Source organism: Anopheles darlingi, chromosome 2 (assembly GCF_943734745.1).
Source record: "Anopheles darlingi chromosome 2, idAnoDarlMG_H_01, whole genome shotgun sequence".
Classification (NCBI taxonomy): Eukaryota; Metazoa; Arthropoda; class Insecta; order Diptera; family Culicidae; genus Anopheles; species Anopheles darlingi.
Window position 1 is genome coordinate 71,696,711 of NC_064874.1, and position 19,956 is coordinate 71,716,666.

The following is a 19,956-nucleotide window of genomic DNA, read 5'->3' on the forward strand; positions in this document are numbered from 1 at the left end:
ATCATGGAATGAAAAAGCCATTCCATGCGTTCCTAGGGCCCGCTTCCTAGTGGCGTAGAACAAGTGTAAATCATCAACCATCCCGCCACCAGCTGCTGTTGCTACCGACTGACGAGGGACACAAACGAACGACAAACTTCTGTGTAATTGTGTACCCCTAGCCATCTGGTCCTGATGGCCTGAGTTGGATGTCGACATTAGTTCCGCGAGAATTGGCTGTATAAACAAACACATTTGAGAAATAGGCTCAATGCTCTTGATTCGCATGATGCTGAGATCGTGGTCTAAGGGTCTGGGAAACGACGCAAATGTGTGTTCGATGTTTTGGGAGTTGTTCGGGACTTGATAATGATCCGCGGCAATCACGGGACGAAATACTAAACTATTCTTTTTCTTCTTTCAATCTCTTTTCCAGTTGCCTGTTTCCTAATCCTCACCGAGCTCGGATTGCTGCCGCAAGTGGTAAAACGTGGCTACTACTGCAACGATCAATCGATCCGGCATGAGTACAAGGGCGATACCATATCGACCGTCACCATACTGCTCAGTGGGCTCGTTCCGATTGCTTTGGTAAGTGTTTTCTTTTTTGGAGGGATCGAAATGATGATTGAAACTCTCTTCAAGTTTGGGCCCATTGTTTGTTTCGAAATGATTGAAATAGAGTAAGCATTTGGAGTAGGCCTAGCAAATGTGACCAAGTGAATGTTTTCGTGCGTCTTAAGAACGTACATTTCAAATGGAGCGAACGGAAGGTTACCAGAAGACCATTATAATCCATTAGCACGCTACTCCACCACTTCGTGCCATGACAAAACAGTGCACGATCAAGATAATGAGAACTAATTCGGACCAAAGTGACACAAGTCTCGTATTGACACAGAGTGGTCTAATAGCTACGAGACCGTGAACCTGAATCGCAAAAGGCCACATGGCCTGCGGCTGCTGCGTGGTGGTATCGTAATTAGGAGAACGCAAAAAAATTGATCCTTTCTCTAGTAGATCTCCAAGCGATCAAGCGCAAGGAATCTTGAGTCGTTCTCGCACACTCCTAGACAAGTTTGCGAGCTGGAAAACAACTTCTCTAATACCTGAACACTACTAACCGCTTAACGCTAGAATGTTAATGGCACCATCGGTTTGAGCGCGACTAGATGTCAAATTTATGTTGCAAGCTAAACGTTATTAATCCCCAATAAACAGAATCTATCTGCATAAATAAGAGGCAGCATTGGCTTTGCATCATCGCGTCGCTTCGGTCAAAGGCAAAATATGAATTTATGAATTATTTCTGTGCCCATGCCCTCCTCCTTGGGCTCGCTGGGATTTCTACGCACCAGAAGACTCAGCCATACCACGCGTACCAGGAAACTAGCCCCAATGCCATTCAGTGTCACTGCAGGGGGTGGTTTCGAGATGGAAATGAGCTGAGCAGCAGCAGCAGCAGCAGCAGCAGCATCAGAGTGGCAGCAACAACAGATTCCCGCTCCCGTTGCTGCCATCTCCACAGGGCGCAAGCGACAATAGTCCACCGCCACCGACCATCAGCCAGCCAGGCAACGCATGACAAGACGACATGAGTCCGAAATTGGCGCGCCTTGATTTAAACACGAGCCCGATATTTATGTCTCCGATGCCCTCGCTTTTGGCCATATTAGCATACCCCACCAGGATCGTGTAGGTGCGTGCGCAGATCGCGCTGGCCGCGAAGAGAAACACTAAAAATTTGTCGAAACACGTTCTCGATTGCTGACTAACGCTAAACATTCGCACCGGATAGTCGATAAATCAAGCTTGATTTGTAATCTCATACGAGGCGCTGTTGAGCAAAAGAGACACGCGGCGCGCGCGACGTATGTGGTCTCCCCCGGTCTAGCGGGGCGGTGGTATTCATCAGGGGGTGGGGGTTGCGTTTTGGAAAAAAACAGGAAATTGATCTTCGACTGTCGACAGAAATTAGGCCCGAGATGGGAACGTCCAGATATGCCAGAGCCCCCCGGCTTCTCCAATAAACGCCGTTTTCCGCCGCAGTTTTGAAGTTTTATCTTCCAAAACCATTTTTAACGCCTAGAACGAACGGCAGGGGATTAAGACACTAAGCTGCCGGATTAATAAGATCATTAAAATGCGAAGCCGATGGAGCCGAGATCTGCCGTCTGGCGCGACATTCAATGGCGCTTGATGATGGGTTCATTAAATTCAAAGCACGGTGGCACCTCTCACAATACCAGCCGGTCGGCGTCCAACAACGGACCCTCTTTCGCGAGACCGACAGAACGCGGAAGGGCTATCAATTCGTGTTTAAAGTTCGTTCGATTTTGGGGTCTGTCGTGATCGTGATCGTTTAGCTTGATTTCGATCGGTGTTCCATGTTTGCCAAATTAGCAGCATTAAATCGAATGTAAATTCCTTATCAAGCCTTGGCCGGGAGGCCGATAGAGAGTGCGATTGTCGGCTGGGATAGAAATAACTCGCAAAAGATGCCATGCATTAATAGGATTACTTTCCGTTCGGTTCAAAGGCCGCTTTCGAACACCCAAACGATTGTTCTTTTCTTATTGGGCACCACAAATTTGCTCAACATGATCGGTTGAGGATCAACAGTGTCGCATCCTCAAGTAGAACAACCATTAGCCAAACATGGCAACAACTCCGAGCAAAACCCAGCCCAAAATTATGTTCGGTGATTATGCAAAGCTCACGCACTGCGAACGCAATCTGGCATTCATCGGATCGGTTTAGATTTAAATTAATAGCTTCAGCATGAACAAACTGCTAAGAGAGGTGTTTGCATATCAAATTCAACCATTTAGCGGTAGATTAAGTCGGACTGAGCCCAAAATTTATGGACAAAAATTATGACAAACTTGTGCTCCGTTATCAATAAAGTATCCTCGTCGTGCTAAGCTACGACGTTATCGTAATTTAGGGCCATAAACTATTTACTAGACGATGATGCTGAATGCTCAGAAGAGGGCTGTAAAATGATCATTTACTGTGAATGACGTTCAGTTGGTCTTCCAACTCCATGCTTTGATTTCCATGCTGGTTATCAAACGTTGCCAATTTGTTTCTTGAGACACCCTGAATGATCCTGCCCATGTTTATTGCGATTGCGATGAGCTACACATGCAATTCTAAATTAATGACAGTATGGTTCATCCGTTCTTATCAGTAGAGCAGTTTCGTGATAGGTAAAGACTCGATTTGGGATGCTGTTGTTCATTGTTCGTTGGGGGGGAAATGGTAAAATAGGAACATAGAAATAGGGCATCAAAAACATACCACAATTAAAGTTACACTTTTCGTTTTCTATTTATTTATTTAAAGAATTGTAGACTTTAAGAAGAATCTCGAATACGTTAAATTATTCTAGACGCTATCTAACATTGTTGGTACGATAGATGTTTAGGATTATTCAACAACAGGATATTGCAGGTTACTTACTCACCACGTTACCCACCAACAACGTAGTATGCGATAAGTAGATTCAAACAATTCTAATTAAACTGCAGCTAAACAGTTTGTTATGAAAAGCTATTAAAGAACGACTGCGAAACAACTAACGTTAAAAACCAGAGCGATCGTCTCCATTAGTTGGGAATCCCGAACGGTCAGGTTTATTTATTGCTTCACTTCTTTCCACTCCGGGATTGTTGCTAATAGACTCTTTTCTAAATCATTGCGGTCATTAAAGTGGAACCGTTGCTATTCCCCTGTTCCCTCGGTCATTTGGCGCCAAGTGTAATGCGAGTGTAAATATGAATGCACTTAAACTGCGTGGCATCGAGGGTGCTGCTCATCATTTACCTTCTGGCGACACTTCTCAAGACCCTCCGGTTCGAGACCCGATAAGGGCCACGATAACGTGTTGACCTACGCGAGGCACAGGAATCCCAGAACTGATCTATGTTAGACCACTCCACGGGCCACAACTTGTTGCAAAAAAAAACTCCTTCTCTTCCAAAGATACTAAAGCGAGGGACCGCAGGGCGCATTTATAGCGTGCCAACCCCAAGGGCTCCATACCATAATGGTGTCGCTTCCTAGTCTCCTATCAAGAGTTCATTAATCTTGCCGACGTTACACAGGCACACAGGTTACCTGCGCATGCGCACGCACCGTTAGCTCAACAACCTAGATTGCAGTGGGCCAAACCCCGGGCTGGGCGTCCGCTTCTTATCAGTGATATATTTGTCCAGTAAAAGATTTTCATTTTTCTTTCGTCGCTCCCTCTCTTTTCCAATCATTTTTCAATCACACTAGATATGGCTGACGGAAGCGTTGCTCTACACACCATCGATCAACTGTACCAAAGCCGATTCGGAGTCCCGGTGCCGTGGTTCGTGGCGCGAGGCCTGGTACTGGTCGACAAAGTATGGCCGCGGGCTCGTCACTATGCTAGTCATCATCGGTACGATCAAGGTAAGGGGCGCGACGGTAACTGGCCTTCTGCGACAGCAACATAGCATGCGGATAATCCTACTGATATGGTTAATAACTGTTTTCAGATTTTTCTTGGAGAGCTGCGGCCACATTTTTTGCACACCTGCAAGCCGGATGTAGTCTGCGAGGGCGACGCGTAAGTACAAACCGCGACCGAACAAGCGGGCTAATTGTAGACCGATGTTTGCAGCTTCCGATCGTGTCACTCTACCGTATGGTCGGAGCGTCTGTAAATATTGTTTGTCCTCCTCCGACCCCTCCTTCTTCACCTAATCAATCCATCGCACGCATCATCGTATGGAACAACGAACGAAGCCATCATACCATTGTTGTTTGATCATGTCAACTGGAACGACGATGATCAGTCGGACAGTTGACGAATGTGTTAAGCTTGAAGCAAATATGCTTTTCATGAGGCGGCACCGGCACGAGTTCGGTCAATGAGTGTTGTGCAATAAGCACAAATGTACTCGCATGTACTCCGGCCAAACGTCTGCCACAGCCCGTGGGGTTTCGGGACATGCAGGTCATGCAAAGCATTCCACTGACCTAGATGAGGAGCAAATGTTTGGTCAAATGGTGTATTAACAATTGTGTTGTTAATATATTTATGCAATTCACTGACAACTTAGTATCAAACTTCAAGATCCTTTTCTAACAAACATACGTTCAACTGCATCAATTGCCACGATCCTAGTGGATAGGATCACCCCCTTCGCATGCTGCACGTTTCCTACAGTATATGACATCATGTGCCCATTATTTACGATAATTGAACATCCGCGCAGGTACATGATATGATCATGTCATGCCATCTCGCGAAGCTTCTATCCATTGTACTAATACGATCCATTGCAACCGTCCTCACGAGGAATTGACATTGAAAAGCACAAAGGCACTTGACTCGCGACGGCAAAAAAAAACGAAAAATGGCAAATGTTAGCATAGTGTTCTAAGCACACTCGATCGTTCGCGTTTGTTTGTCTCCTCGGTGGAGTTGGATGATTGCGTACCGGTGGTGTCTGCAACGCCCGTACATTGGCGCTACTATGCTCCCCTGTAAAATTCCTTGTACGATTCGAAGCAGAAGGTTTATATGTTTGCCGCTGTATTGGCAGTTTGGTAAAAAAAACAACTTTAAACTGGGGAGACATGATTACATTCAGACGCTGACATGCCGGTGTGAAGTTGCTCGAGCAAACCACCTTTGGAAGGTTGCTCAAATAAAAATATTTGACTACGGAATTGAGAAGAATAAATAACATGAGGTACAGAGGCCTGTAATTAATTTTATAGAGATAGTGCAACAATTGGTCCTTGTGCAACAGGTGTTAATGTCGATTCTGTTTTATGATTATGATGGTTTCTGTTTTTTTGTTTAACAAGAATGTTGTCTGCTACAATTGCAACGATTGACAAAAGATAAAGCAACAGGAAAGGGTTTTTTACATATCTAAGAATGGGCGAGCCGTATTTTTATTACAAACAGATAGCAAAAAAACGGGGTGAGACATTTACTTCATTATCCTTTGCCATATCGCGGGCTTGATCGGGTAGTAGTAAAGTGTTATTTGTATTGTATAATCAAGAGCTGTTCTGTTAGATATCTCAATATTAATCATGTTATCAGTACCATTGGTACCAATTGCAAACCGGATTGTCCAATCCTGCATAACTTGAACGATAAATTGAGTATTCTGCAATGTCATTCTAGTAGGAAGACGTGCACTATTAAGCTGTAAATCATGGGACAATGGGCCCTGCGTCAGCAGCAATGAGGAATGCACGAGAAAGAATTCTTATTCCAACTATGCCACTTGATGATCATAAAGTTGAACACGTGTTATTATGTGCGCGATTGATCGTCCTTTTGCATCTCTTGCAATGGACGTAGTGTATAGCTATTCTACGTTACACTTTAAGTTTTATACTCTGTTCAAAACTCTTACTTCTACGCGACTTAAATGATGTCTTTGATCACTAAAGAATAAAAATAGCATCCATTAATCGTTGCTTTGTCTCAAGCTTCAGTCTCTGTCTTGATGCTATTAACGATTACGATAAAGGTGGCAGTTCTAAGCGAGCATGACCCGGATGAATCGTAAATCAGAAGAGACAATCGCAATTGCTAATTGATGTACCGGATTCTCTGCTCTGCTCATCCAACAGCTACATCACGTCGTACACCTGTCTGAATGAGGAGGAAAGCTTATACTTCATACGGGATGCCAGCAAGAGCTTTCCCTCGGGCCACTCGGCCATGAGTATGTACGAAGCTCTGTTTCTCATTTGGTACTTGCAACGGCGCGTTCCACGGCTGCGCACGGTACTCACGATTCCCCTGTGCCAGATGATTCTTATGTGCTGGGCCGTCTTCTGCTCCCTATCAAGGATCACCGATAACCGGCATCACTGGTGGGACGTGCTGGCTGGATCGATTGCCGGCTGCTTGGCCGCCATCATGACGGTAAGTGCACCTCGATGGAATAACGCTGCAAACGCGTGCCCACGTTCAAGCCACTAATCATGCGTTTTCTTTCAGTGTCTCTTCGCCTGCCGTAATTTTGATGCCACCCGGCGAAAGCGAAAATCCTCCTCCGTGTACAAGGACCACGACCATAAGCTAATCAACAACAGCAACGCAACGGCCACCGTCGGTGGCGTCAGTGTCGGTACACCGTTACACAAGGAGGAAAACATCACGCTGAACCACGTGATCCTCGCCTGACGAGTGTCACCGCAATGACGATCATCCGGGCAGCGGCAACGGCGGGGAGGCTGGTGTTGGTGGTGGTGGTGGTGCGGTCTCGTCGGCAGATTTGGTTTCGGATCGGTAAAGGCAGAACCCCATATTCCACAGAAACAGTATTCCGTGTTATGTATTGTAGCGATGTTTTAAGTTACGACAAGTTTATTTTATTTTCCAATTCATCGAGCTCCCAGAACCGATGGTTCAACGGGGAGCCCATTGGTATCCCCCGGTACAGCAATCAACCACAAAACCCAAGGTAGACGACAGTACGCAGGGCAGCAAAGCGTGCCGACGTGACTGTAGTTTACTGGCTCGTAGAGAACACTAGCTATGGCCACCCCTTTACCACAGGCAACACTGTAGCATGATAGCAAGTACCAAGCGTTCCGAGGGCGAAACATGCGGAACAGAATTGTGATATTAATCCATAAGATAGAAAGAGAAGGAGAGAGAGAGTGCGTGGAATGAGATTTAGAGATGTATTTGAACTATTGGAGGTACAATGATTTTAGTTATTTAGCGCTAGCCAGTCCAAGTGTCGAAGCAAAAGTGCCAAACTCCAAACATTATGAACGAACGATCGAACGCCGCTCGTGATACGGAGCGATGTTAACAGTCATAACAAGAAGATTAACATTTGGAACATTATTTAAAATACTGCAGGAAGAGGTAGGACAAGGAGATGTATTAATGTAAGCAAGTATGGGCAGAATGGGATTGGGTATATTAGAGATAAAATAAATATTGTATTATTTATAAATAACGAGGACGACAGTTTTCTGTTTCATTGGTCTTCTTATGAACAGCAATGTACCACGATTTTCTCTTCTTTGAATGAAGGATTGGAAATCAAATCCGTATACAGGCTCCGTTTAACTTTAACCATCATGGATCATCGTGTAACGCATATATGTTTCCGTGTTTTGTCGGCTCCTACTAGAATCTACAAGGGTTGTTAAAAGTGAAGGAACTACTTCAAACATCAAAATATGGATTCGTTTTTTATAAACATTTATTTCTCCTTTTATTGCCCATAGCCCCACCGTAGATAAGTGAATACGTGTGTATCACACGCACACCGACCGTCTTTCCTTCTTCCCTTTTCTATCAACGGAAACACCAGATAAACGAAAATAATAATAAAAAAAGAGTAGCAAAACAAATACTTCACAATCGCCACAATCGCTAGCTTTATCGACAATGGGATAGCTTAGCTAGTGATAAAAAAACAAAATACGCCAAGTCACACCCACCGTAGCTTATCCGTGGCGATGGTACACTTTTCGTTTCGTGAAAACCAGAGTACCTGGTGTCCCCTTGTCAACTGATCTAAATTACTGGAAATGGAGCCGTTTCCGGCTGCAAATAGTCGATCGTACCGATCGTTTGTGTGCCCTTTCCCCATGCGGAGTAATGTGTCACCAGGAATGACCTCGAAACTAAACTTTTCCTGCTCGTCTTGTTCTTTTGGTGCTGTTGTGTACGTGATGGTTTAAAACTCAGGACAAACGTTTGGTTTCCAGGGAGGGAACGGACGTATGGCCACCAAACGATGGATTACAGTTTCGCCTCCGTCTTGAGCAGTGGTGCGAGCTTCTGGGCCAGCATAATGTTACCGGTGATCTTCAGCTTGCCCTTCATGAAAGCCGTCTGCGGTTGCAGCTTACCGAGCGCCAGCTCAACCATGTCCCCATCGGCAATCGTCATGGTCGTGTCGGCCTTTCCACCTTGGACCGCTCCCTCGTACACTTTGGCATTCTTCAGGTCGAGCACTGTTGTGGCCGGGGATGGAGAAGAAGAAGAAGAAGTTAATATGGGCTGTACAGCTAACTGACACTGTCGCTGACGCTTACCCCATTCCTTGGCCACCTTTCCACCTGAAGTGATCTTGTACAGGAACACGGCATTGATGGCCTTTGCCTTTGCCTCGTTCTCCGCTACGCGGTCCTTGATACCGGCAAAGACGGCATCACTCTGGAGGGCACTTCCGGCGGTCATGTTTGGTTTGACGACGATTTGCTTGAAATCAACGTAGGCACCTGTCGGAGACACGGAGCGGTGGAAAGGCGATTAGAAAGCGCGCCGGCTGGAAGGGTAGGACGGAGGCGGTGGTATGCACGATTCACGCTCAGTACGACAACTGAAAATGGGTGCGAGACTCAACACGGCACGCGCTCCGAGTTCAGCGAGAGGGGTAATCGACGGTGTCACCTCCTGGGCCTACAGGAATGATAATGCTCCTATCTACTGAGCCGGAACCTCAGTATCAGTGACGTAGCCCCACATATGGCCACAGTAAAGCATCGTGTCCAACGTTTTTCACGCACACATTCCGTCGATCGAACGACATCGGGGGGTGCAAGGGTGACGACAAAAGGTTCAAGACCCTGTTTAGAATAAGCGCTCCATCACGCACGCCAAAGCAGGCCGGCCGGCGGGCCGGTCGAAATGGTCCACTCTGCTCCCCAGGGGGATAGAGTTTATCAAGCACACACGCAGTCACACATATCTTAATCCAATAATTGCTTTATCGATTGTGTAAAAGCTCCAGTCATCCCGTAAGACCAGCCGGGCTTCAAAGAGGGGAATGGAACCAATACACAATCCTGGCTCGCGTTCCGTGACGATAAGAACGAAAAACGGGGCTAGCACACTGGTGGTAGTCGTACACGGTCACTTATCACAATCCAAAGGTTTTGCGGGCAAAGGTCTCTAGCAGCCCTCCGGCCTGCCACTTTACCGACACGAAATACGCTATTAGAGGCGCCCCAAAAACGGATCCCAACACCAGTTTCGAGTCTGCTGTTTTCACTTACCCGGCAAATAGACAGAGTTTGCTGGGATGGTTTCACTTTACCACAAAAAGAGCGAACGAAAGTGGAAAAATCCTTCCAGAAACAACCGCTTTGCGAGAATCGTGGGGAGTGGGAGAGGCCAGCGTCGAGCTGTCAAACCGGTGACAGTTCGCTGGTTGCATCACGATTTCCGTTGCCGTTCCGTTAAACCAGATCCAAGTAGTCAGGCAGCAACGGTAGAAGAAACTTAATTTAAATATTTCTTAAACACCCATCATTGTTTAAATGTTCCACAAACAAACCTAAAACAATACCAACCGACTGAATACGATCAACTTCACTGAACTGTAGAGTACCACGTACTGACACTCGAGTGAAATCAAGTTTCAAATAGATCCACTGGACGGCGGTCGCTATACGCAACGTAAAACCATTCAAACACGATGTTACACAACGTACTATGAACAACGCACAGCAGGCCCTCTACACCAACTAATTGCACCACTCGCCTATTATGATCGTACTTACCCGATAGTACTTCGGCATTCGTTTCCACCACCACCGTGCGGAAGCACACACGATTGTTGGCCTCCTTCCACATGTCGATACGCAACGTCTGGCCCGGTAGGACCGGTTTCGTGAAGCGTACCTTGGCCGCACGGAACAGAGCCGGATCATCACCGCCGTACTGCTTCATGACCGCCTTCACCGAAACGCCCATCGTGCACAGACCGTGCAGAATGGGAATTTTGTAGCCCGCGATGGCCGAGAAACTCGGATCAATGTGCATCGGGTTCAGATCACCGGACAACCGATAAATGGCCGCCTGATCCTTGCTCGTCTTCACCTCGACCGACGCATCGGGTGCACGTTTCGGTGTGGGCACTAGTGGCTTCACGTCCGGTCCTGCCTTGGTTTTGCCGTTAAAGTTTCCAGCACCGACGACGAAGGTGGAACTCTGATTCCGGGCCACCAGGGTACCGTTTTCATCGAACGACTCCGATTGCGTAATGACGAGTGCGCCCGACTTTTTGTCCACAACATCCAGCACCTTCGAGGTCGTGGTCAGCACACCCTCTGTCGTCGGTGGTTCCAGCAGCTCGATGTACTGTTCACCGTGCAGGATCTGGAAAAAGGAAATGAACAGGCCGTATAGCAAGCTGCGCTCCATGCACCTGCGAACGGCTCGGTTCGATTGCTTACGTTTGTCAGATCGAACGACGTGTGTTTGATGGCATTAGCGGTCAAGCTGGAGCCCATGACGGCGAGCAATCCGGGTAAAATGAAGAACGTTGGTAGCACCGAAAACTCTGGGTTATTCTCGTATAGGAACTTTAGATTCGTCGTGTCGGTTACCGTCGCTCCGACGCCGAGTGCATACAGCAGTACATCCTTGTAGTTGTACCGGAACGTCTCGGTTACGGAGTTTTCGTTGTTCTGACCATCGCGCAGCTTCTCCAGCACTCCCACCAGGCTTAGGCTCGCTTCTCCGATCGCATTCAAATGTTTCGCCTCGGACATGTCCGTCACCTGATCCCACACCTTCCGGACGTACTCGGGAGAAACATCGTCGTCGATCGAGGTGCGCAGCACGCATCCTCGGCCGCGCACAAAGTGTACCTTTGTGGCCAAACCGGCGGCACTCTCGATGATCGAACCATTGTCATCGCACGACTCATGGCACAGATATGCCACCACGGGTGCAATCAGTTTAGGTTCTGTTTGAAGAGAAATGAAGAAACGTGAGCAAGAGGACAAAGCTACCACACGAGTCCAAGAGTCACTTACTCAGTTCGTTGAATAGGATGTCCGGCAGGATGCCCGCCGTCATGCGTGATGCCGCCGTCGGTACAATCACGTTGCAGTGGATATTGTTCTTCGCTCCTTCGATCGCTACCGTGTTGGCCAGCCCCACTAGCCCAAGCTTAGCCGCGCTGTAGTTCGCCTGACCAAAGTTCCCGTATACGCCCGAGTTGCTGGACGTCATGATGATGCGGCCATAGTTTTGTTTCTTCATCACAGGCCATGCCGCTCGGGTCGTCAGAAAGCTACCCTTCAGGTGCACATCGTGGATCAGGTTCCAGTCCTCATCCGAGATACGGGCCAAGCTTCGATCGCGCAGAATACCGGCATTGTTCACCAGCACGTCGATACGGCCAAAATTTTCCAGCGCCGTCTGGATAATCTTCTCACCGTCGACCACTGAGTTGTAGTCGGCGACGGCCACACCACCGGCTGCCCGGATCTCTTCCACCACCTTGTCCGCTGCATTCGACTTGCCTTGACCGTTGAAGTTACCACCGAGATCGTTCACGACGACCTTTGCTCCGCGAGCCGCAAACAGCAGCGCATATTCACGACCCAGTCCAGCTCCGGCACCCGTCACCACCACTACGCGCCCATCATATCGCAGTTGATCCGTTGGGGCAACCATGGTTACGCACTACGTAGTCTTCACGAACGATGCAAAGAGAGAATTGAAACAGAATATGCTATGAGCGGTTGACCTGGCAGACGATTCTGGAAATTTAATTTTGGAACTGGTCGCGCGATCGCTCACTGGATTGGTGGGGGGTACTTGCTGGTGTGGTTGATGATATTTCAAATGAAAATGAAGCCAGAGACAATAAATAAATCGTCGACTTATCTCGGTCGTCTGATAACGGAGCGCTAGTAAAGTAGCAAAACAACATTCGTTTGTTCACTTCCAGCAAGTCATCCCGTCCGGAGGGGGGCCCTCTTGCCCCTTCCCAGGTATATATGCAGATACGATTGCAGGGGTCCATCAAGATGCCCGATAGCGCCCACCAACCCAAACCATCTTAAGTTTAATAGCGTTACCTGAACAGAAAAGAGTCCTCCAAATGCACACTTTGGCTGTCCTGTGGCCCCAATTAAGTGGCACTTTAACTGAGGGCAGCAACTTTTTACGAGAAGCTGAACACAAAACAAAAAACAGCTGTACGAGCCGCGGGAACTTGCTTCTTGGTTGCTGCGATGGTGGGGTCAAACTGCGCCGCTCGCAGCGCTGCAACGAGCGGCTGTCACATCGCTGCTTGACGTTTCTGGATTCAAAAGGCAGAGCGTTAAAAATGAAATCCTTTATTGGGTCCGTTGAAACCATCATCGTCTCCCTTAAACCGTTTCCTCGTGGGTGTAGGTCCCCACGAGAAGTCGATTCTTTGGGGTACAGTTTTCTTGCCCCAAACGTGTCCGCCGTACACGGTATCCCAACTCTTCGGCTCGAAGCGCACGATCGCGATCGATAATGTCCATGCAGTGGAAGCCCTGGTGCGCCTTCGCTACATTAGTCCGCTCGCTGGCCAAATCGTGCGTCTGGTCAGCACAGTGCGCGATACAAAAGTACTCTTTCAGCTGCAGCTCCGACTCTCGGAAGAGTTGACTTCTGGGGTACGCGATGTGTTCGATGTTGTACAGCTTTCCGTAGCAACAGGGACAGCTGACAAAGTGTGCCCGTTGAGCGAAACATTTCTCCAGCACAATATCCGTCGCCACGCCACACGCATGTAGTGAGACGCCAATATCGAACCGGGCCGTAAAGTAGTCGAGATTAGACTGGAAGAATGTAACGTTGGTCAGCCCAAGACGAGTCACCCGATCCTTTGCACGCTGTTGCGATTCTTCCTTATTTTCCAGCAAATACACCTTGCACCGTGGAAGAAGGTAGGCGATCAAAATACCCAGATGACCCGTTCCAGAGCAGAAATCAACAATGATACAGCCATCGACGGCCAGTTCGATCACCTCATTGGCGAGCGCTTCGAGCTGGTGGCGCTTTCGCAGGATGCGCACCATCGGTAATTTTCCTCCTTCTGGTCGTGCATCCAATGGTACCGTTGTCCAATCGAATAGATTCTCATTACCGCGACCGTTCACCTCGCTGCCAATGTCGATAGGTATGTCTTCGACTTTACGTAAAATTTCCAACACCTCCGTCTGGTTGGTCGTCAGTATTTGATCTCCCTTAAGGTTGAGTTTCTTCGTATCCGCCTTGTAGAGGCTAAATTCCACCGGAAGTCTTACGTTTACCTCTTTCAACTGCACCTTTCCAAGCTGCACATTCTCCTCGGTGCGCGCGGTGGAATGGCATACTTCCTCCAACATCCCGGCATCGTCTGCCTTTACTCGCTCGTACCATCCGGCAACATAGGGCACCTGCTCTACCAGTAACTCCTTGCCCAGTCGTCGTACAATCAGTTCGAAGCAAATGAACAGCATTAGGTCAGCAAGGGTTTTGTCGTATCCTTCAGCGAATCGGTGATTTGCCTGAAAATCGAATTTTCCCTCCGTAAGCTGACGGTGTTCCTCGTCCGATGAGATGCGCACATTGTTAACAAGGTTTACTAGCTTAAAGATGTTGTGCGATTTAAGAGGCTGCACTAGATGGCGCTCAAACTGACCGATTTCATCCGGAAGTGCTTCGGATTCCGGAGTTAGATGCAGAATCGCTTCGACGCAGCGTATCGCATCCAGTTCACAAAACTTTGTCCACAGCGACGCATCTGCCGGTGCCACTAGCGTGTTACCCTTGAAACCAAGCAACCGTTCGGAGAATGTGCCTCCTTCGGCAATATGGTGCTTGGTTAACCAGCGACACACACCACACAAGCCGGAAATGATGGTACTCGTTTGAGGCACGGCAATCGAAGGTAATTGACAGAAGAACGCATCTTCTTCAGCTAGCTGTGGGCCATCCAATTTCGTTAAAAAGATAGGACGTCCGAAGCTGGATGTCGGTAGGATTGCCGAGAGAACGGTCGCGGGGGTTTTGCATGGTACAAAATGTATCACGACGTTCGTAGGATCGACACCCAAATATCGGTACAGTGTGAGTACGATGTAGCTTTCGAGAGGAACGTGAAGACGTAAAGTGGGAGCAGAAATCTCCTCTTGGTCAGTGGCGCTCCAGCTGAGATAAAGTTTCGCGGGCATCGTTATCTAGGGTGAGGTGGTCGGTTCTATGCTCCTAGCTCTCGCTGAATTCTAAGCATCGCCCTTCGATTGAGCGTTTTCTGTCGTAGAAATGATACAGCAGCCGACAGCGAGCCGATGATGGTTAGAGAAATTTGAAACGACCAATAGTGACGCTCGTCCAGCCACGCTACCCGATCACAGCTGTCCACACAGAAGATTAAAATCAAAGAAGGAAAGAAGCAATTAAACTCCGTTCTTGTCACTAGTATCCCTTTCCAGTTTTATACTAACCTACGGGTTACGATTTCGCCACTGGTGCACTTGAGCACCTCTTTGTTATGCGTGTGGACACAAACGCCCTGCGATCTGCTTGCTATCTCGAAAGCCGTGCACGGGTGGCAATCGTTGATCACTTCGTAGGATTCCCGCATCCAGCAGGTAGAATTATTCTCGATCACAAACTCCTGTCGACGAGAACCGGCCTTCATCCATTTTGATTCGATGATCAGTACAACTATGGTTAGTCTAACAAACGGGGAAAGGATCAGAACTTATCGGTGTTTGGTATCACGATGGAATCGGGCTGAAAGGAGGAATTTGTGTACTCACAGTATCAGACAGCTGATGCCGAATACCATGCGCTTCTTGGACAGGTTTTCTATCATTTCTGAGGCACAAATTAGGTTCTAAATTGGAAAAACTTTAGCTAGAAATCCAACAACACAAAAGTCCTCACGCAACACGAGTCCTTCATTTCCCTGCTGTCAAGGTGTCAGCACGTGGAACCAAGGTTGCTAGATCCCGCGCCTGCAGATTCAAACGAACGGTTACTGCTGAGCATAAGGAGAAAATTATAATTTCGTTTTTATTAATTCAAATGATTTCTGTATGTACCAAACTAGTACATTATTTCAATACGTTTGTCCGTAATTCGTGATATGTTCTGAAAGTTAAATTAATTTACGTGTCCACTGCTACTCACGACTTCTTCGTTTATGGAGTCGTTAATGAAATGCGATGCCTCATCCTTGGATACCACCCCGATGTAGCTTGTATTGTTTCGGCAACGTACACCATAAAATTGATGGGCATATTGGAGAAATTCACGACGAAAAGTAGTCGTTATGAACTGCGAAGTATTGCTCAATTCGTTGATAACAGCAGCTACATGCGCTCGATGCTGTACATCCAGCGCTTGGTCAATTTCATCGAACAAATAGAAGGGGGCTGGATTGAACTTCTGAATCGCAAATATGAACGCCACCGCGGCAACCGTTTTCTGACCTCCAGAAAGTTGGTTCATCCCTTTTGCAACAGCATCGCCACCAACAAAAGACACATTTATGCTGATGCCAGTATATCGATCAGAGCTGCACTGATTTTTGTTGCAGTCACTGGCATCATCCACAGAATCGATGGTATGCAAAATCAAATGGCCATTCCCATCGGGAACAATTTTTCGGAACATTTCACTAAAGTTATGGTTCACTTTCGTGAAGCTGGACTCAATGAAGGAAGCTTGATGGCGATCGAGCTGGCAGAACGTTGACTCAAGTTCCTCCTTTACCGCGTATAACTTTTCCAGACACATCTCATCGTGCGCTATGTTTGCTGATAGCTTTGCCAACTCTTCCATCGCCTTTTGATTTATCTGACCAAAACGCTTTAGACGGTTATTGGTAGATTCGAGTCGCTTCATAAGCTGTAAAGATATGAAAAGCAGATATGAGAATCGAACGGGTACTGCTAACCAATGTTTTGATCATACACAGATACTTACATCAGGCAGACTAAGATTATAATATTCCTGATTAATCGCAGGCAACACTCCAAAACATGCAATCATGTCTGTGGTTTGTTGAATTCTCTCCTCAAACGACATCATATCTGTGGCCTGAGGCACCAACGCCTGCTCGTTTTGTTTTAATTGCTCCTCTACATTCTTTAGCTCCTCGACACTCGCTTTCAAACGTTGAACGATTTTCTTCTTTTCTTCTGCCTTGGATGTAGCACTGTAAAAGAAAGTAGTTAAACAATGATCTTCTAATCTCTAATGACGGTCTTTGGTACTTACATTTCCTCCATTTTCTGTTTCTTTTCAGTAATCGCGAGACTTTTCGTATTTAAAGTATCTATTTCCTGACGGCATTTTTCAATACGTTTAGCAAACAGTGACTCTTCAACAGGTTTTCTAAGTTCATCGCGTTGGCGTATCAGATTAGTATGCAACAGGTTATCCAGCTTACTTTGTCGCAATTCAACCTGTATGCGCTCGGAAAAGATATCATGAATTTGCTGCCCTAGTTCTCGTATATCCTCATCCAACTGTTGTATCTCTTTTTCATCACATAGCGACGATTCTTCCTGAGCCAAATCTAGCTGCATTTCCTCTGTTAAACATTCTTTTCTGCGATCCGACAGCACAATATTAACTTGACATTCCTTTATCATTCTTTCATCATTCGTAATTTGATGCTTAATGTCTTGCAGCTTTTCCAGAATCGTTTGCTTCTTCATGCGAGCTGCTTCAATTTGCTGCCTAGGTTTCACGATTTCCATCTCTAGGTGGAGAATTTCTTGCTCGCAGTTATCGATATCCTTTTTCTTGTCTGCTAACATGGCGCTCACACTGGAAAGCCTGCTTTCCATGGATATTATTTTTTCACTAATATTTATTCGATCGCGGTGGAGCTGTGATAGCGGTACGCGTTGCTTATGGTGTCCACCCTTCATAAGGCCATTACTACGTACCTGATCACCCTCATATGTTACGTATTCGAAGTGATACTGCTGCAGCTTCTGGGTTGCTGTTTCCAAATCGTCGCAGACGAGCGTTTTACCGCAAATGTGCTGGAAAACTCGTTCGAATCTCGGATCATATCGCAACATTGTAATCAGTGGCGTACAGTCTTCATCATCGGGGTATTGCCGCGTGCGGCTCGCAAGTCGATTTAATGGCATGATGTGCAACTCTCCTGGCATATTACGTTCATTGAATTTCTGCAACAGCTGCGACGAAATGTGGTCGCTTTCTACTATATGATAGAACAGTTGGCCACCGGCTGTTACTTCTAACGCCTGGCTGATATTGTCGCCACAATCAACATTATCTACAACTAGTCCATAGTATCCATCAATAATATGTTGTTTCGAAATACCCTCCGAACGAAACATCTCCAACACTTTGGTCACCGATTCGCACCCTATCTGCGCAGCTTTGCCGATCCTCTTGCGAAGCATTCCATTAACAATAGACAATTTTTCCTTGCTTGAGCATAGGTCAACCATCAGCGTTGATTCTTCATTTAATAACTCCGTAATGACCGTTCGCAAATGTGTACGACCAGCGATCATCTCATTTAAATTGATTTTACGCTTGTCCAACTCTAATTTCAATTCATCACACCATGTCGAATGTTGTTCCAACAACTGCTTTTCTGCCTGAAGTCTAGTACTGTTTTGTTCGAGTTTTTGCATAGTTTGATGTAGGGCATTTTTCTTCTCTCTTATTTTTTCCTCGATGGTTTTGAGCTCCGCCTTAATCCAATGATTACGATCGTTGAGTGAAGAAAACTGGGTTCTACGACTGAGTTTATCTATCAACTCATTACGGCGCTGTTGTAATTTTGCCAACCTTTCATTTAGTACCGCCTCGCCTTTACTCAGGAGGCCATGTTGCATGGTTATATTCTGCAATTCCTCCTCACCGCTTTCAATTTGACTGTTCAATTTGTTCATCGTTTCATTCACCTCGTCCCTCAGCTCTTTTTCTCGCTTTTGCTCCTCTAGAATATCGGCCAGCTTGAGCTCCAAGATTGCGCTTTTCTTCTCCAATGCATTGTGTGCTTTGGATAATTCAGTGCTTCTTTGCTTTTCGATTTCGAGTTCCTTTGCAATTGTGTGTAGTTTCTTTTTGATATCAGAGACATTTTCTTGTGCTATTTGTCGTTGACTCTTAAGATTTTGTTGCTTTTCCTCCAACGCAATTCTGCCATGTTTCACTCTGTCGTTCTCTGCGATCAGTTCGGATCGTTCCTTTTCCAGTATGGCACATTCTAGAATTCGACGTTCTTTGTTCAAAGCTTCATACTTTTCCAGCAAGTTTTTCTCCTTGCTAAGCATTTCCCTACGTTTTTTCAGCATTTCAATATCCGCACGCATTTGCTCCATGTCTGCAGCAGTGCTTTGCAAGCACTTCAATGATTGCGCACTGCGTTCCTTGTATAATTGTATCTCCGTCACGTCGAACAGCACTTGCAGTAATTGGGATGGCGATGCTGTAGCCAGTTGATTGATTCTACCCTGCTTTACGATATAATAGGGGCTTGAAACAGACAATCCAGCGCTTTCCAAAAAGGATGCGAGTTCCTTTCTGGAAATTACAATTCCATTCAATAAATACTGGTCTTTGTTTCGCATGATCTTACGTCGAACGCGCACCTCATGCTTATCTGGCTGAAAGCGAAACCATTAAAAGGGTATAATTAAATCATTCAAAGTATTGCTTACATAGCAGAATGGTGGCTGCAACGATCTAGATGTCGATTAGGTTATGCTATGCCACTAAACAGCAAAAAAATCGATGAAAAAAAATAGTTGCTGAACAGACAACCAAAAACTTCTAGCCTGGTTTTGATGGCAATGTGTTTTACCTGAATTGGCGAATTGAATTTGTCGAACACTATTTCTACAAACGCCGATTTGCAACCGATTCCTTTGTTCATCAATGCAAGCCGTTGATCCAAGCGTATATGATGGTATTCGTCACTAAGCACTAGTTCAATAGCTGGAACAATTGGAAGATCGTTTTGGTCGTTAGAGGTCACTAATAGTTCGTAAAGGCTTACCACTAAAAAAGTTGCTCTTTCCCGAACCGTTGGGCCCAATGACGACATTATGCTGTTTGTGGAAAGGTTCTGTGACAATTTTTTGACCGTAGCTTTTGAAACCTTCAATTATGACCTGTTGGTGAATCATAAATGGTAAAAAACAACTATTTCCTTTACCTGCGGACCAAGTTCATCACCTGTT

General features: G+C 46.5%; 5 protein-coding genes across 9 annotated transcripts in view; 1 reads left to right on the plus strand and 4 right to left on the minus strand.

The window, feature by feature from the left end:
• LOC125950800 (phospholipid phosphatase 1-like) overlaps window positions 1–8,018 on the plus strand; it is a 33,274-nt gene extending 25,256 nt beyond the window's left edge. For all 3 annotated transcript variants that reach the window (XM_049679115.1, XM_049679114.1, XM_049679113.1), the window contains exons 2-6: window positions 416–570; window positions 4,264–4,422; window positions 4,509–4,579; window positions 6,613–6,910; window positions 6,986–8,018. In XM_049679115.1, the coding sequence (XP_049535072.1) occupies window positions 416–570; window positions 4,264–4,422; window positions 4,509–4,579; window positions 6,613–6,910; window positions 6,986–7,171 (869 nt within the window). In that variant the 3' untranslated portion in view covers window positions 7,172–8,018. The remainder of the gene's footprint in view (window positions 1–415; window positions 571–4,263; window positions 4,423–4,508; window positions 4,580–6,612; window positions 6,911–6,985) is intronic.
• Window positions 8,019–8,189: 171 nt separating this feature from the next.
• Window positions 8,190–12,985, minus strand: LOC125950779 (peroxisomal multifunctional enzyme type 2-like). Of its 3 annotated transcripts, XM_049679062.1 has the most exons (6): window positions 12,832–12,985; window positions 11,779–12,442; window positions 11,194–11,708; window positions 10,519–11,116; window positions 9,049–9,234; window positions 8,190–8,967 (listed from the first exon to the last, which is right to left on the minus strand). In XM_049679062.1, exons 2-6 carry the CDS (start codon window positions 12,422–12,424, stop codon window positions 8,753–8,755), a joined length of 2,160 nt encoding a protein of 719 aa, XP_049535019.1. In that variant the 5' UTR covers window positions 12,425–12,442; window positions 12,832–12,985; the 3' UTR covers window positions 8,190–8,752. The 3 variants fall into 3 exon arrangements, with proteins under 3 accessions (XP_049535019.1, XP_049535021.1, XP_049535020.1); XM_049679064.1 differs by lacking the exons at window positions 10,519–11,116; window positions 11,194–11,708; window positions 11,779–12,442; window positions 12,832–12,985 and adding an exon at window positions 10,309–10,448; XM_049679063.1 differs by lacking the exons at window positions 10,519–11,116; window positions 11,194–11,708; window positions 11,779–12,442; window positions 12,832–12,985 and adding an exon at window positions 10,012–10,171.
• Window positions 12,986–13,046: 61 nt separating this feature from the next.
• On the minus strand, window positions 13,047–14,943 carry LOC125950782 (glutathione S-transferase C-terminal domain-containing protein homolog). Its single transcript, XM_049679075.1, has one exon. It carries the CDS (start codon window positions 14,941–14,943, stop codon window positions 13,126–13,128), a length of 1,818 nt encoding a protein of 605 aa, XP_049535032.1. The 3' UTR covers window positions 13,047–13,125.
• Window positions 14,944–14,969: 26 nt separating this feature from the next.
• Window positions 14,970–15,675, minus strand: LOC125950817 (protein JTB). Its single transcript, XM_049679136.1, has 3 exons — window positions 15,535–15,675; window positions 15,217–15,450; window positions 14,970–15,126 (listed from the first exon to the last, which is right to left on the minus strand). The coding sequence occupies exons 1-3, from the start codon at window positions 15,588–15,590 to the stop codon at window positions 14,970–14,972; spliced, it is 447 nt and encodes a 148-aa protein (XP_049535093.1). The 5' UTR covers window positions 15,591–15,675.
• Window positions 15,676–15,880: 205 nt separating this feature from the next.
• On the minus strand, window positions 15,881–19,095 carry LOC125959507 (structural maintenance of chromosomes protein 3-like). The gene is made up of 3 exons (XM_049692331.1): window positions 17,000–19,095; window positions 16,706–16,937; window positions 15,881–16,627 (listed from the first exon to the last, which is right to left on the minus strand). The coding sequence occupies exons 1-3, from the start codon at window positions 19,093–19,095 to the stop codon at window positions 15,881–15,883; spliced, it is 3,075 nt and encodes a 1,024-aa protein (XP_049548288.1).
• Window positions 19,096–19,956: the final 861 nt, after the last annotated feature.

Excerpts from the sequence above, each read along its gene's own strand:
- LOC125950779 (XM_049679062.1), bottom strand. The coding sequence starts at position 12,424 with ATGGTTGCCCCAACGGATCAACTGCGATATGATGGGCGCGTAGTGGTG. Across the intron at positions 9,235-10,518 it reads GAATGCCGAAGTACTATCGG|GTGCCTACGTTGATTTCAAG; the intron begins GTAAGTACGATC and ends TGTCTCCGACAG. Across the intron at positions 8,968-9,048 it reads AAAGGTGGCCAAGGAATGGG|TGCTCGACCTGAAGAATGCC; the intron begins GTAAGCGTCAGC and ends CGGCCACAACAG.
- LOC125950782 (XM_049679075.1), bottom strand. The coding sequence starts at position 14,943 with ATGCCCGCGAAACTTTATCTCAGCTGGAGCGCCACTGACCAAGAGGAG.
- LOC125950817 (XM_049679136.1), bottom strand. The coding sequence starts at position 15,590 with ATGATAGAAAACCTGTCCAAGAAGCGCATGGTATTCGGCATCAGCTGT. Across the intron at positions 15,451-15,534 it reads GGCATCAGCTGTCTGATACT|ACTAACCATAGTTGTACTGA; the intron begins GTGAGTACACAA and ends CCCGTTTGTTAG. Across the intron at positions 15,127-15,216 it reads GGCGAAATCGTAACCCGTAG|CTGTGATCGGGTAGCGTGGC; the intron begins GTTAGTATAAAA and ends CTGTGTGGACAG.
- LOC125959507 (XM_049692331.1), bottom strand. The coding sequence starts at position 19,095 with ATGGAGCAAATGCGTGCGGATATTGAAATGCTGAAAAAACGTAGGGAA. Across the intron at positions 16,938-16,999 it reads AAACAGAAAATGGAGGAAAT|TGCTACATCCAAGGCAGAAG; the intron begins GTAAGTACCAAA and ends TTTCTTTTACAG. Across the intron at positions 16,628-16,705 it reads ATAATCTTAGTCTGCCTGAT|CTTATGAAGCGACTCGAATC; the intron begins GTAAGTATCTGT and ends ATATCTTTACAG.